The sequence below is a fragment of the Hyperolius riggenbachi genome, chromosome 9, assembly GCF_040937935.1.
Source record: "Hyperolius riggenbachi isolate aHypRig1 chromosome 9, aHypRig1.pri, whole genome shotgun sequence".
Classification (NCBI taxonomy): Eukaryota; Metazoa; Chordata; class Amphibia; order Anura; family Hyperoliidae; genus Hyperolius; species Hyperolius riggenbachi.
In genome coordinates, this window is record NC_090654.1 from 20,812,985 (window position 1) to 20,830,025 (window position 17,041).

A 17,041-nucleotide genomic window follows, 5' to 3' on the forward strand; every position below is an offset into this window, starting at 1 on the left:
ATATATCATATAGGAAACACACACAGTGCTATTTGAGAAGTGAAATGAAGTTTATTGGATTTACAGAAAGTGCGCAATAATTGTTTAACCAAAATTAGGCAGCTGCATAAGTTTGGGCACTCTTGTCATTTTATTCATTCCAAAACCTTTAGAACTAATGATCGGAACTCAAGTTGGCTTGGTAAGCTCAGTGACCTTTGCCCTACATACAGGTGAATCCAATTAGGGCCTGTTTCCACTGCACGGAGATTGGATGCAGAAAAACTGACTCCAATCAATGCCTATGGGAAAATCTGCATCAGAAAAACTGCGTTTAGTGGAAACAGGCCCATAAGCATTCATTGGAGTCAGTGTTTCTGCATCCATTCTGCATCCAATCTGCGTGCAGTGGAAACTGGCCCTTAGAGTATTTATCCCACCACCCTCACCTTTTGAAGAGGTTACACAGTGGTTTAAGCCTACTGTCTAGGTGATGGTTGCTGTTTAGAGGGACAATAAGCTGTGGCAGTAAATGGGGGGGGGGGGGGATAAGGACAGTAGTGGTGTCACTTTTGGCATGCACAAGTATTCAGTCAGTAAAGATGTCAGTTTTGGCACATGAAAGTAATCGAAAAGTAAGAGTGGAAACCAGCAGAAATATTATTTTTGTTTTTAATATCATATTTCTCCTAAGTCCAAGAGTGGAATACTAAAAATAAATAAGTAATTTCTTATTGGATGATATTTTTTTGTTTCTGTTAATTTAGAGTTTCATCTCACTTTAATTTTAATACCTCTGTTACAGCTTGCGGAATAATGCTCTCACAGACGCTTCATGCACGACTTTGGCCTGTGCCGTAAGCAGTTGTCAGAGTCTTAGGCTTCTGGATGTTTCCAGAAATAAATTAGCTGGACCGGGCCTACAGGACTTGGTGACCGCTGTCTCCGCACCATCCTGCCTGATAGAAAATCTGATGTAAGTATCTGAATATGCTAAATCTATATGTATATCGGATGTATGTGTGTGTGTATGTGTGTGTGTGTGTGTATATGTATGCGCCACGATCACTCAAAAACACCTTGACCGATATGAATGAAACTTGGTATACAGATCCCTTACTACCTGGGATGATATGTTCTGGGGGTCTCGCGGCCCCCCTGCACACATGGGCGGAGCTACAAACAGAAAATCAGATTCCACCCATTCATGTCAATGGTAAAAATGTAAAAGGCTGCCATTCTCACAGTAATCAAGCCAGAGACACTTGGCACAGTTGGTCACTTGGTGACCGAGGTTACAAATCCAGAAAAAGTGGGTGGAGCATAAAACAGCCAATCAAATTTCAGCCGTTCATTTTAAATGGGAAAGTGTAAACTGCAGCCATTCTTAGATTGTTAATCGCAGGGGTCTCAAACTTGCCACAGTTGGTCACTGGGTGAATGAAATTAATATTCAGGAAAGTAGGTGGAGCCTACAACAGCCAATCAAAATTCACCTATTGATTTTCAAGAGGAATATTTAAACTGCTGCCATTCTTACACTGTTATTGGCAGAGGCTTCATACTTACTACAGTCGGTCATTGGGTGACTGGGGTCCAAATTCACTAAAGGGACAGGGCCTTGCTGGATAAACTGCTCAATTCACACATTTTTGATGCCGGGAACCTGAAATCTCACAAACTTGGTCATTAAGTGACTGTGTGCCAAGGTTGCAAAAGGTGGGTGGAGCCAAAAACAAATTTCACTGGGAAAATATAAACTGCAGCCATTCTTACACTGTTATTGGCAGGGTTCTCAAACCTTTGCCCAGTTGATTACTGGATGACTGGGATTAATATTCAGGAAAATGGGTGGTGCCTGCAACAGCCAATCAAAATTCACCTGTTGATTTTTAAGGGGAATATTTAAATTGCTACCATTCTTACACTGCTAATAGCAGATGCCTTAAACCTTGTACAGTTGGTCAATGGGTAACTGGGATTCAAATTCAGAAAGGGGGCGGAGCTACAAACAGCCAATAAGATTTATTTAATTTCAGTGGGAATATACAAATTATTGATACCAAGGACCCAAAAGCTCATAAACTTGGTAATTGAACAGTGGGAGGCACAAACAACTACATTTTTTTACATGGGAAAATATAAACCGCAACCATTCGTACACTGTTAATGGCAGGGTTCTCAAACTTGACACAGTTGACCACTGGGTGACTGGGATTAGAAATGTGGGTGGAGCCTACAACAGCCAATCAAAATTCACCTATTGATTTTTAAGGGGAATATTTACATTTCTCCCATTCTTACATTGGGTGACTGGGATCCAAATTCACTAAAGGCGGTGGAGCCACAAACAGCCAATCAGATTTGTTAAATTAATTTCAGCCATTCTGTCATTGGCAGGGTTCTCAAACTTGACCCAGGTAGTCACTGGATGACTGGGATTAATATTCAGGAAAGTGGGTGGAGCCTGCAACAGCCAATCAAAATTCACCTATTGATTTTCAAGGGGGATATTTACATTGCTCCTATTCTTACACTCCTAATGGCAGAGGCCTCAAATCTGGTACAGTCAGTCACTGGGAGACTGGGGTTTAAATTCTGAAAAGGGGGTGGGCCACAAACAGCCAATCACATTTTTTTTAATTTCAATGGAAAAATGCATCTTATTGATGCCAAGGACGCCAAAGCTGATAAACTTGGTCATTGAGTGACTGTGTAACGATTGGTGTCAGCACACAGAGAGAATATGATTATTGATGATCTGCAGAATCATCAATAATACAGATGTATACTTGATTATGGATGATCTGCAGAATCACCAATAATACAAGCATGACTAACCTCTGGACACCTAATGAAGTGTAAGTGTTTGGTGTAACTGTAGGCTATCTCCCATGAGGCGGTAGACACAGGCAGCTCGTCCAGGAACCACCTGAGGGGCAGGTGGCCCTCGGCTGTGCAGGGACTATCTCCTTGAGAGAGGGAATAGAGAGAACCTGGCAACCAGTGATACTTGGTGATCAGATAATAGACTGTACTGCAGCCAGGGGACTCCAGAGGAGTAGAGGCCACCGGCTGGTAGCAGGCTGGACTCTCTGAGGAGCAGGAGTCCTAATAGCTAACTGACACTTGGTGGAATAGTGTCACAGCTAGTACAGATAGACTGAGCACTCAAGGGATGAGTGACAGCCTGCAGGCCAGGTCAGCAACACACAAGCAGATAAGGTACAGAGACAGATGGCTGATTCGGTAACCGGGTACAGGCAGGGTTTGGCAACAGGTAGGCAGATATGCAGAGGTACCGAATCAGAAGGCAAGAGAGAGGTCGACAGAGCAAATAGTCATAACAGATACAAAGCACAGTCCTAGTCTGAGGTGTGAGGTCCTTGGTCTCGACACCCAGGAACTAGTCTAAAGAATAACTCAGCAATGACACAGTAATCCTAAGCTTGGGTGTGAGGTCCTTGATCTCAACACCCCGGAACTGGTTTAAAGTATAACACAGTAATGACACAGTGATCCTAAGCTTGGGTGTGAGGTCCTTGGTCTCAACACCCTGGAACTAGTCTAAAGTATAACACAGTAATGACACAGTGATCCTAAGCTTGGGTGTGAGGTCCTTGGTCTCAACACCCCGGAACTGGTCTAAAGTATAATACAGCAGTAATCTGGCTAAGTGTGAATTCCCAGGTCCACCTGGTTCTAACTCACTGTGGGATCTGACTGAGGTCTGAGTGCTCACACGTAAGTATTCGCAACGGCAGACAACCCGAGACTGACCAGCAAGAACTATATATACTGCAGCGCTCCTCAGCGCCGCCCAGCGCCACTCAGCCAATCAGTAACTGCACTGGGATCAGCTGATCGACCTAATCAGCTGATCCCTCTCCTACTGGCATAAAGGTCCTGCCTTCCAGCGTGCGCACGCGCGTAGCTCTCCATCTGTGTGCACTAGAAGGCCCAGGCAAACCAGACGCATGCTGCTGTGCGGAAACCGCCGGTCTGAACGTGGAGACAGCCGCGGAGACCGCTGCCAGACCGCGCAGCGGCATCTCCGCAATCCATTACAGACTGTATGTCAAGGTTAGAAACAGTGGGAGGAACCAAAAACAACTAACTTTTTACAAGGGAAAATATAAACTGCAGACATTCTTACATTGTTAATGGCAGGGTTCTTAAACTTGACACAATTGGTCATTGGGTAACTTGGATTAATATTCAGAAAAGTGTAGCCTACAACATCCAATCAAAATTCACCTATTGATTTTCAAGGGGAATATTGAAACTGCTGCCATTCTTTTTTATTTATTTTTTATGTATTTATAAAGCGCCAACATATCACGCAGCGCTGGACATTAGTTTAGGTTACAGACAATATTTAGGGGTGACATACAGCAAAATGACAATACAGGAATACAAGAAAAACCAGATCACACTGCACAGTATGAGTACAAGGTGATGCTTAGTCGGTCACTGGATGGGAGCATGGAGATTAGGCAACTCGAGTTCACTCAGATCCATAGGATGGGTGTACACTGATGGAGGTGCAGGATCAGGTAGGAAACATAAAGAGGAGGACCTCGCCTGAAGTCTTACAATCGAGAGGGAGAGGTAGGGACACGAAAGGTAGGGGACCAGAGTTCAGCTGCGGTTTTGAGCACCAGTGAGGGGTGGTAGGCCAGAGTGAAAAGGTCAGTTTTGAGGGCCTTCTTGAAGATGTTGAAGGAGGGGGCTGGGTGGAGGTAGGGAGTTCCATAGTGTTGGAGCAGCTCTTGAGACTCTTAGACCATTAATGGCAGAGGCCTCAAACCTCCTACAGTCAGTCAAAAAAAAAAAAAAGACAAACTAATAGCAATGATAATAATAAACCGTTAAAATGACAGTAAATCACTAAAAAAAATTCAAATTCCTGATTTGCAAAAAAAAATTAATTTGCATGTTTTGCAATTAAATCGAATTTTGATACATTTTTTTCAACAATAATTTTATCCCAGCAATTTAACTCTGAAAACCAACAGTCCTTGTAAAATTCTTATTAGCTACAAGTATTTTAACTATATACAATACTCTTCAGAAGTTACAGGGCCTGTTATAGATCAGTTTATACCAGGTCCACTGGAGTCAGAGCGGCAGTGTAGAAATACAGATGCTCTGTACCACTTTGAACCACTGGAGGTCTGTTGTAGAGTCTACAACATTCAGGAGCCTCTGTGTGCTAATGTCCACAGCTTGTTCATGCACACCATTCCAATGGGTCTTCAGACACCGTTTTGAGTAGCTTCCTTACATGATGTCAAGTGAATTTGATGTCAGCTGCATGTGGTTTCTGTGCAGCTGGCATGGATTTATCTTGCTGTTATGTGAGATATGTCTAAATTATTGAAACAAACTTTATCCATGAATCATTTAACCACTTCACTACTGAGGGTTTTTTTCACCTTCTGTACCAGAGCAATTTTCACCTTTTAGTGCTCCTTCCATTCAGTCACCTATTACGTTATTACTACTTATCACAACAAAATGATCTATATCTTGTATACATGCTACCGTAGTTAAAACCCACACATTTGATTTGCCCATTTGTCCCAGTTATTTAAACGTTTAAAATATTTCCCTAGTATGGCACCAATAATTTGTTTGTAATTAAGGTGCATTTTTTTCAGCACTGTATGGTCGCTTTGTCCCATGACCGTCATGTGATGCGACGGAAATTATGCATTTTAAGAACAATCACGTTGCAACATAATCTTCATAGTGTGAAAGGAGCAACTATTTTAAAAACATCAGGCTCTGAAAATATGTTAGATCCCAAGTAAGGTCAGTGTGATCAGGTTAACAAAAAAGAAACATAGAAAGGATTTAATAAATATCAATTTATTGGCTTGATTGCTTTATTGGCATCTACAGGGATGGTCATCAGTGAGATGAAATAATTCCTAGTTGATGCAGTATTATGCAAATGTTATATGAAAATGTATGAAGCTTGAAAATAAACCAACTGAATCCACCTCAACTAGATTTGATTTTGAAGCTGCATACATTTTGCACAACAAATTTGCATAATGTATCTTCTCAGAATTATTTGCTTTTTATTCACCAGTCCTTTTGTCCAAACATAAGAGTAGACACAATGTTCTGGTCTCTCCTGAGCTCTGTACACTTTTTCCCCCAGGCTGCAGCAAGGGAAGCTGACGGATGAACATGCAAGACTACTGATGCCGCTGAGTGAAAACCCGAACCTCAAAAAGCTGGATCTGAGCCTCAACTTCTTCACTGATCGCAGCTCCGGGATCATCCGAGAACTTATAAAGAAATCACACCACATGGAAGAGATCAAGTGAGTGTTTCCACATCAATGTACAACCAATGCAACTAAAGATAGAGACATTCCTGGTGTGATGCAAATTTAACACAATTTACATGCATAACTTGGACTGGCTGGTTCTAGACTTTTTGCCACATGGGGCAAACTTGTGAGGATGCTGCCCCCCCCCCCCATGGGTAGTATAATTGCACCCAGTATAGGCAGAGCCGGATTAAGGCTAAATGGGGCCCTAAGCAAAGTAACTGATTTGGGCCCCCTCATCATGTTGTAATAGAATCAGAAGATGCAGCCGCACAGCAACATGCCGCACACAGCGGGGCAGCCGAGCTACTGGTTGCTATGGGCAACAGCCCGCTTTCCTCTGTGGGTGCACAATGCAGGGAATAGCAGCGGCAAAATGCAGAGTGAGAGATGAATGGCTGGGACATTTGCACTCAGGGACTGGGGCACCCCTGTGAAGAGGGCACCAGATATCCCAGCAGCAGCACTTTCCCCCTGCATCTCCAGCCTGGCAATAGCAGAAAGCTCTGGACACCGCCAAACCGGAAGCCATTCCCCAGACAGAATTACATAACCACCCCCACCACCGAACAACCGATTTCCTCCCAAACTACACAGCCACCATGCAGCCTCCATCCCAGTTAATACGATAGTCCAGCAGAGAAGGCAGCCGCAGCGGGGGAGAATGACAGCACCAGATGACTCACATTCACCTATTGCGATCCAAGCAATAGAGGTCCCATCATCCGGAGCCCATCTGTCTCCTCTAGAGTGCTGCCGCTCTGTTACTACTACTATTACTACTTCCTACTTCCTGTCTGATCTGAGAATCAGGAAGTTCAGAGCGAGCGGCTGCACTGTAGAAGAGACAGATGGGTTTCAGATGACGGGATCTCTATCGCTTGGATCATGGATAGGCGAGTGAGCATTTGCCATCTGCTGCTATCATTCTTGCTGCAGCTGTGGTTCTCTGTGGGAAGGGTGGGTGGAGTGGGCAGCGGCAGAGCGCACAGTAGCAGGAGGCGGGACCTAGGAGGACAGCCTGGCTCTGAAGACAATCAGCAGCACACGGCATCATTTGACCAGACAAAACAAGACAAAAAACATTTATATCGCGATTTTCTCCTGGCGGACTCAAAGCACCAGAGCTGCAGCCACTAGGATGCGCCCTATAGGCAGTAGCAGTGTTAGAGAGACTTGCCTAAGGTCTCTTACTGAATAGGTGCTGGCTTACTGAAAAGGCAGAGCCGAGATTCGAACCCTGGTCTCCTGTGTCAGAGGCAGAGCCCTTAAAGAGACTCCGTAACAAAAATTGCATCCTGTTTTTTTTATCATCCTACAAGTTCCAAAAGCTATTCTAATGTGTTCTGGCTTACTGCAGCACTTTGTACTATCACAGTCTTTGTAATAAATCGACTTATCTCTCTCTTGTCAGACTTGTCAGCCTGTGTCTGGAAGGCTGCCAAGTTCTTCAGTGTTGTGGTTCTGCTATGAACTCCCCCTTCCAGGCCCCTCTATGAACACTGCCTGTGTGTTATTTAGATTAGAGCAGCTTCTCTCTTCTCTCTTATCTTTTACAAGCTGGATAAATCGTCCTCTGAGCTGGCTGGGCTTTCACATACTGAAGAATTACAGACAAGGGCAAAGCTGTTTGCAGGAAGAAAAGAGCAGCCTGAAACTTCAGTGCATGAGAGATGCAGGGGGAAAGAAACACACAAATGATCTCTTGAGACTCAAAAGGAAGGCTGTATACAGCCTGCTTGTGTATGGATGTATTTTCTATGTGTGGACATACTGTACATCAACCTACTTCCTGTTTTGGTGGCCATTTTGTTTGTTTATAAACAAACTTTTTAAAACTGTTTTTAACCACTTTTAATGCGGCGGGAAGCGGCGAAATTGTGACAGAGGGGAATAGGAGATGTCCCCTAACGCACTGGTATGTTTACTTTTGTGTGATTTTAACAATACAGATTCTCTTTAAAGGGACTCCGAGCAGTGCCTGTGGGTATGCCTTTAAGCATACCTACAACTAATTAATTACATCCTCACACCTACCAGCATGATGTTTGTAATTATATCCCCCTGGGTTCCTTATATTTCATTGCATTGTGCTGAATCGAGCTGCCAACTTTGGAGAAAAGTTGTCCTGTGTAATACAATGTAACTATGAAAAGATGCATATCATTTTGAAGCTCTCTTTCTCCTCTTTCCAATGATAGATAAACTGCCACCCTACGCATTTTAGTTTTCAATATTTTCACGATCGAAATTGCTGTGGCCGTGATTTCGATCGCGAAAATAGCGACTAAAAGGGAGGTCGTTTATATATCATTGGAAAGAGGAGAAAGAGAGCTTTAAGATGATATGCATCTTTACATAGTTACTGCACTGCTCAGAGTCTCTTTAACCATTATACCATCCAGCCACCGCTGACAGGATGGCGAGGGCTGGTTTATGTGCTGATGGGGCTTCTTTGACTCTGAATGGGGCCCCAAGCGACTGCTTTTGTTGCCTGGTCGGTAATCCAGCCCTGAGTATAGGTAGCCTGGGGGGTAGCAGCCAGGAAGGAGGAGCAGCTGGTACAGCGGTGGGGAGAGGGCTCAGACATCCCTCACCTGGGGCTCCCTCCTCCACGCTCCCCCTCCAGCTAATTGGGCATCATTTCTATCAGGCAGCAAGAGGTAAAAGCAATTACTCTCTTGCTTGCGTTCCACCGTTTGCGTCATTTCCTGCCATGCCGTCCACTGTACTGTGGAGGTACAGTGGGTGGCATCGCAGGAAGTGACGTGAGTGGTGGAACGCAAGCAAGTGAGTCATTGCCTTCCCCTCTCGCTGCCTGGTAGAAATGCTGCACAATTAGGTGGAGGGGGAGCGAAAAATGGCAAAAAATGGTCTCTGCACACAGCAATGAGTGTGTGCTCAGGCCTAGAAAAATATTTGATAATGGATATCAAATTTTATTAACAATATCACAAGTCACACTATTCATATTAAAAATCACTTAAAAACAGAAATGTGGACAGGGAAGCCTCAGTTGCAGAAGGGGGGCGTCATTTCCTTTGAAACAATTCACATTCCCTGACTATCCTGCTGATTCTCTGCCTCTGAGGCTGGTTTCAGACCATAAACCAGCATTAGCCTTCAGGAAACACCGTGCTATTGCGCGGTGTTCCCTGTCTGGCCACCAGCCAAACAGGAAGTTATGCGCTTGACGCACGCTTGCCATCATTCCTGCTTCGGGTATGCAGAAGCGTATTGTTAAAATTAGCTTCTGCGCGTGTGCGCTGCAACGGCGCGTCGGTAATTTTTTTTAAAACTACACGTGTCGCCATAGACTAACATGACTTCTGGGCTGACGCAGATCGCCACAAGTCTACGCTGCGCCGCAATGTTAATGTAGTTTTGGAAAATGTCACTTTCATCGTGCTCTACCGTGGAAGTATGAAAGTCTCCATAGACTTTATTTGCCCGGAGGTGGGTGCGGTAAGAATACTGCACCGCACCGATACGGTGTGAAAGGGCCCTGATACTTTTAGCCAAAGGTTCTGAACAAGCATGCAAATCATATGTTTCTGACTGATGTCTGACTGGATTAACTGCATGCTTGTTTTAGGTGTGTGATTCAGACACTACTGCAGCCAAAGAGGTCAGCAGAACTGCCAGGCGACTGGTAACGTTCAAAAGGATATAAATATCGCTGCATATTTTTAAATAACTAAACTTTTGGACTTTGTTATACACCTCTTGATGAAGCTCTGAGACCTCTTGGTGAACTATGCGAGTGGTTGTAACCGTTTGCAGGCCTCAGATTGGCCTTCAGAGATGCTAACCTCTAATTGGTTGCTGGATTGACAGTACAGCCATTGGTTGGCCAGGAAGAATACAAAGCCCTAACTCCCCCTCTTTCCCCCTCCCATACCTACAATGTTGGCAAATATTAAAGGAACCAGAGGTGGTTGAAAGAATAAGCCAATCATATGCAAACCTCAGATCACAGGGAGCAGTCTGCTCTACACAATTGATGTATAATGTTACAGTCTTTTATGTTACATTATTCACAAACCATTTCTCAGTGAATTTTTTTTTCTCTTTTCAGAATTAATACAAATGACTTCTCTGAACAAATAGAACAAAGTTTAAGCCAGCTAAAAGTTTCAAAATGAGTAAACTCAACTTCAAGAGGAAAACTACATAGAACACATTGCTGCGTCTGGATGTTAAAATATGAAGGACTTAGAAATATGAAACTACAATATTTTGCTGCAGGAAGTTTACAAACTCGTCATGTGCCAATTTCAACTTGGACACTTACTGTGAATTAACCACACAACCTGTAGACCAGGCTTTCTCAACCAGGGTTCCTTGAGGACTCTGCAGGGGTTCCTTGACATTTTCCCCCATCGTGGGGGAAGTATAATAGAGCACACTATAATAGGGGGTAGTGTAAAAATAAGCACTAAATTGTACTAAATGAGTGGCACTGTAATAGGGGTAGTGAAATAAACAGTCACACATACTTTTTAAAGACTATGCTTCCTGCAAAATAAATGCAGGGGTTCCTCAAGATCAAAAAATTGTTTGCAGTGGTTCCTTAAGATCCAAAAGTTATTTGCAGGGTTCCTCCAGGGTAAAAAGGTTGAGAAAGGCTGCTGTAGAGTGTAAAAAATGTAAATACAAAAAGTTACAAAACATTAGTATTTTGTGGTTGTATTTTGTTTATTTAGCTTTTTTTTTGCAGATAAATACAAGTCTACTCTTGCATGAACAATGCAGCTGAGGTGCAAAACACGTCTCTAGCCAACTTGCATGGCCAAACAATAAGTTAACTACCTAATGACCGCGTCACGCCAATGGGCGTGACTGTGGTGGCAGCCCCAGGACCGCCTAATGCCAAATGGCGTCAAGTCCTGGGGACGGCTACTGCAGGAGATCGCGCACAGGCTGCACGCGCATCTCCTGCTTGGGGGCAGAGCTCCGCCCCACCCCGCCTTCAGTCTCCGAGCTGTGATCACTGCTTGGGAGACTGTTAGATGGCAAAACCGCTGTCTAATTATATTGTACAGAGCTGCGATCCACAGCAGTGCTGTACTGGGGACAGCTGTGTGACACGGCTGTCCCCCTGGGAGACCTGACGGTGATAGGCTGTCATAGGCTGAAGCCAATGACAGCCGATCACACTGATTGGCTGGCGGGGGGAAGGAAGGGGGGAACAAATCCTACTAATATTATAAATGGGAAAGTTCGGATGTTTGGATGTTTGTTACTCGATCACGCAAAAACGGCTGAACGGATTTGAATGATATTTGGCACACTCATAGTACATTACCTGGAATAAAGTATAGGATACTTTTTATTCCCATAACCAAAAAGGGGGCGGAGACAAATACAAATTTCACTGGAAAATGTACACTGCAGCCATTCTTACACTGTTAATGGCAGGGTTCCCAAACTTTGCACAGTTGGTTACTGGGTGACTGGGATTAATATTCAGAAAAGTGGGTGGAGTCTATAAAAGTCAATCAAAATTAACCTATTGATTTTCAAGGGGAATATTTGCATTGCTGTCATTCTTGCACTGTTAATGGCACAGGCCTCAAACCTGGTACAGTTGATCATTGGGTGACTGGGGTTCAATTTCAGAAAGGGGGTGGAGCCACAAACAGCCAATTAGATTTGTTTCATTCCAATGCAAATTATTGATGCCAAACACCGCAAAGCTCACAAACTTGGTAATTGAGTAATTGATTAATTGTGTGTTAGGGTTAGGAAAGTGGGCACAGCCAACACCAGCCAAATACATAAGCAGGCAATGCAGGGTCATCAGTGGGTGGAGACAAATACAAATTTTACTGGGAAAATGTAAACAGCAGCCATTTTTACACTGTTAATGGTAGGGTTCTCAAACTTTGCACAATTTGTTACTGGGTGACTGAGATTAATATTCAGAAAAGTGGGTGGAGCCTACAAAAGGCAATCAAAAATGACCTATTGATTTTTCAGGGGAATATTTCATTGCTGCCATTCTTGCACTGTTAATGGCACAAGCCTCAAACCTGGTACAGTTGATCATTGCGTGACTGTGGTTTACATTTATAAAACAGGGTGGAGCCACACACAGCCAATATGTTTTGTTTCATTTTAAAGGACCACTATCGCGAAAAAAGTAGGCATTTAAAATCTGACAGACCCGACAGGTTTTGGGACAATCCATCTCCTCATAGTGTATTTTAAGGGTTTGCTTTGTTTTCAACAGCATTTCCTGAACAGCAGTTTAACTGCCAAAATAGCAAGATACCAGCCGGCCTCCCTAATCACTTGCACACTATTATGTCAGTTAGATTTTGCAACTGTTGTTCATCAAATGCATTTGAAAACAAAGAAAGCCCTGAGAATCCCCCTTAAAAAGATGGACTGGCCCAAAACCTGTCATCTGTCACATTTTAACTGACTACTTTTTTCGCGATAGTGGTCCTTTAATGCAGGTTATTGATGCCAAAGACCGCAAAGCTCACAAACTTGGTCATTGAGTAATTGATTAATTGTGTGTTAGGGTTAGGAAAAGTGGGCGCACCCAACACCTGCCAAATACATAATCGGACAATGCCGGGTCATCAGTAGGTGGAGTCAAATGCAAATTTCACCGAGAAAATGTAAACTGCAGCAATTCCTATTCTTACACTGTTAATGGCAGGGTTCTCAAACTTTGCACAATTGGTCACTGGGTGACTGGGATTAATATTCAGAGAAGTGGGTGGAGCCTACAAAAGCCAATCAAAATTCACTTGTTGATGTTCAAGGGGAATATGTAATTGCTACCATTCTTGCACTGTTAATGGCACTAGCCTTAAACCTGGTACAGTTGGTCATTGGGTGACTGGGGTTCAAATTCAGACAAAGGGGTGGAGCCACAAACAGCCAATCCGATTTGTTTAATCTCAATGCAAATTATTGATGCCAAAGACTGCAAAGCTCACAAACTTGGTTATTAAGTAATTGTGTGTTAGGGTTAGAAATAGTAGGCGGAGCCAACACCAGCCAAATACATACCTGAATAATGTTAGGAAATAAGTGGGTGGAGAAAAATACAAATTTCATTGCGCAAATGTAAACTGCAGCCATTCTTACACTGTTAATGGTAGGGTTCTCAAACTTTAGCACAGTTGGTCACTGGGTGACAGGGATTCATATTCAGAAAAGTGGGTGGAGCCTATAAAGGCCAATCAAAATCCACCTATTGATTTTTAAGGGGAATATTTAATTGCTGCCATTCTTGCATTGTTAATCACCTGTACCTGGTACAGTTGGCCATTGGGTGATTGGGGTTCAAATTCAGAAAAGGGGTGGAGCCAGATCCAATCAGATTAATTTTATTTCATTGCAAATTATTGATGCCAAAGACTGCAAAGCTCACACACTTGGTCATTGAGTAATTGTGTGTTAGGGTTAGGAAAAGTGGGCAGAGCCAACACTAGCCAAATACATACCCGGGCAACGCTAGTCTATAATAAAAAAAGATATTTATTTAAAAAATACACATATACACAAATAAGTAAACAAAGATCAGGGGGGGGGGGAGCGATCTGACCCCACCAACAGAGAGCTCTGTTGATGGGGAGAAAAGGGGGAGGGGGGAATCACTTGTGTGCTGACTTTTGCGGCCCTGCAGCTTGGCCTTAACCTCCTTGGCGGTATGAAAAATACCGCCAGGAGGGAGCGCAGCAGTTTTTTTAAAAAAAAAAAAATTTTTTATCATGTAGCGAGCCGAGGGCTCGCTACATGATAGCCGCTGCTGAGCGGCATCCCCCCGCCCGCTTCGATCGCCTTCGGCGATCTCCGATCAGGAAATCCCGTTCATAGAACGGGATTTCCTGGAGGGCTTCCCCCGTCGCCATGGCGACGGGGCGGGATGACGTCACCGACGTCACTGACGTCGGGACGTCATTGGGAGTCCCGGGCCACCCCTCGGCGCTGCCTGGCACTGATTGGCCAGGCAGCGCTGGGGTCTGGAGGGGGGGGGGGGGGCCCGCGCCGCAGCAGATAGCGGCGATCGGGCAGGGGCCGGCGGCGATCAGAGTGCTGGCGCAGCTAGCAAAGTGCTAGCTGCGTCCAGCAAAGCAAAAATTATGAAAATCGGCCCAGCAGGGCCTGAGCGGCACCCTCCGGCGGCTTACCCCGTGTCACACACGGGGTTACCGCCAAGGAGGTTAAAGAGAACCTGTACTGAGTAAAAATATTTAAAACATGAAGTAACTTCAAATGAACATTACATAGTTACCTCGCCATCAGTTCCTCTCAGAAGCTCACCATTTTCTTTCTGACAGTGATCCCTTCCAGTTCTGACAATATTTTGTCAGATCTGAAATATATCAGGTGCTGTCAGCTATATATCAGTTGCTGTCAGTTATAGCTGAGAGGAAAACTGATGTACCAGGTAATGTCCATGTTTCCCTATGGCTCAAGTGGGCGATGTTACAGTTTAACTGTGTGCTGACCAGAAAGCTGTTATAGGTAATGGCCATTTTCAAAATGGAGGACGGAGAATTCCCTTGATCACAGCTGACAAATGGGGTGCAGGAGAAGAGAAAGACACTGAGGAGTAGACTACATGGAAGTAAGTATGACTTGTGTATGCTTATTTTGACTTTTCATTTTCAGTTCAGGTTTTCTTTAAAGCTGCATGGCTCAATTAACAAAAAATGGGAGGGAGGTTTAGTACTGTAGTCCTCAAGTGGTTAAAGAGAATGTCACAGGAGCCCTCTGTGGCTGACCGCACTTAGCCTTCTAAACGGTGTCAGCGCACAGATCGTGCGAACTCTGGTCGCAGTCAATGCGCAGGAACCGTTAAGAATTAGCCGCAGACAACTCAGAAGGGAGCCTGTGAGACACGGGTGATTACAACGTCACCCACTGGTTCAGAGTAAACTGCCACCACCGCGGTTACTATGGGACCGTGGGGCCCACTAACTGACTGACTAATCCTGCGAATAAAACGGTTAAACACACGATATTCTGTCTAGCCAACAACAAACAAACAGTAGCGTATCTTCAGAGACCCGGGATCATTTCTGTGTGTGCTGATAAGCAGGGTAGCGAAACAGTGAATGACTTGGGGAAGTCGTTTATTCACGCAATATAAATAATTAATATATACAGACAATTATGAAAATCAACAATTATGAAAACAGTAATAGCCAGTATGAAAAATAAAAGAAGGGAGAAAATTACTTAGTTCCTGGAAAGATGTCCTTATTGTGGGAAGAATCATAAAGTCCTTGGTTTCAAAGTCCAGAGTTCAGACCAGGTGGATACCAGCATATCCTCAAGCTGGCATCTGATGAGTGCAAGATGGTTCAGTGTGGAGGACTCTGAGTTTTGGCTCCTCTCCCATTCTTATGCCCCTGATTCAGTAGGAGGAAGTGAGGGCGGGCCCACACACCCCCTTAGAACATGAGATGAGTCCTGCCCTTGTCCTGGAGACCAGAAATCATGCCTTAACCATATATGGGCTCTATCTCACAGAACCGTACAGGTCAGGGCAGATTTACTAATATTTTCAGATCTGCCTCGATGTACCCAGCAGTCTGATACCAAACATGAGGGGTGGGACCCCTGTGGTACCATTAGGGCACTGTTGGACTGCCTAACGGGCAGTCTTTACCTCAGAAGGTTCTGAAATGTTCTCAGACCCAACGCCAGGCAGGGCCCTACCTGCTCTGTTAGTTTGGAGGGTCTGCCAGCCTGGCAACACAGAAAATATGATACATATAGCAATTTATGGAATATGAGAGACCCCTGGGATTTATACCAGGTCATTCCCAGGCAAAGGTTCTTTGAAGTTGGCAGCAGCAAGCCACATGTCGGCTCCCTGCTGGGAAAAGGAGTCGGAGTGTCTGAGTTCCCTCACTCTAAATTGGTTCTGTCATGGTGTTTGTCACCTTATACCTGATGGATGGGCCATCAGCACAGATTGAAGCCAGGGACTCTCTGGGCCCAGGCTCATTAGCATATCAAAAGAGCCATCCTGCAGTTAAGGTGATGCTATTCCTCTGCTAAGAAGGGACTGCAGACCTCCTACACAATAAATCCAGATTCTATCGATTTGAAGCGCAATCGACGCAGAGAATCGAGTGCGATCGCTTTTTCTTCACGGGCGGTTCCAGGACGCGCCTGCGTCCCCGCAATCGTCCGTGACAGCCCCCCCCCCTTGTCCGTGGCTTAGCCACCCATCCGCAAGATGTGTGGCGGCGGCGCTAACCTGGCTGACGGGCCTCGAGTTGCCGGTACGGCGGGAAAACCCATTGGAGCCTGTGGCTCGGTTCCCCTGGACCGGTCGCGGTCTGCTACCCTCAGGGTTGACCCAACATGGACCGTTCTGGACAGGGCGTTTGCGCCACTGCAGTCGGACGTGGTGTCTGCCGGGACTGCGGACAACGGGCAGTGGGTTGGTTAGGTCAACAGCCAGCCCACGCAGGGTTCCCCTGCTGAGTGGCTGTGGACCTAAGGGAACCCCGCGGGAATCCCTGGACCTTCCCAGCTCCTGACAGACGGCACATGCCCTGCAGTAGTTGGCTACATCCCTGTTCATCCGGGGCCAATAAAACTGTTTCCGAATACCGGCGAGTGTCTTGCGGACACCCGAGTGCCCGGTCAGAGGATTACCATGTGCGGATTTCAGCACATGTCCCCTAAACGCACTCGGGACCACAAGCCACTTGGTATCCGCGTGGGATCTAC

General features: G+C 45.0%; 1 protein-coding gene across 2 annotated transcripts in view; it reads left to right on the forward strand.

The window, feature by feature from the left end:
- Positions 1–11,001, forward strand: part of LOC137532012 (NACHT, LRR and PYD domains-containing protein 12-like) — a 100,848-nt gene extending 89,847 nt beyond the window's left edge. For both annotated transcript variants that reach the window (XM_068252099.1, XM_068252100.1), the window contains 3 exons: positions 785–955; positions 6,152–6,316; positions 10,404–11,001. In XM_068252099.1, the coding sequence (XP_068108200.1) occupies positions 785–955; positions 6,152–6,316; positions 10,404–10,470 (403 nt within the window). In that variant the 3' untranslated portion in view covers positions 10,471–11,001. The remainder of the gene's footprint in view (positions 1–784; positions 956–6,151; positions 6,317–10,403) is intronic.
- The last annotated feature ends 6,040 nt before the right edge of the window (positions 11,002–17,041 follow it).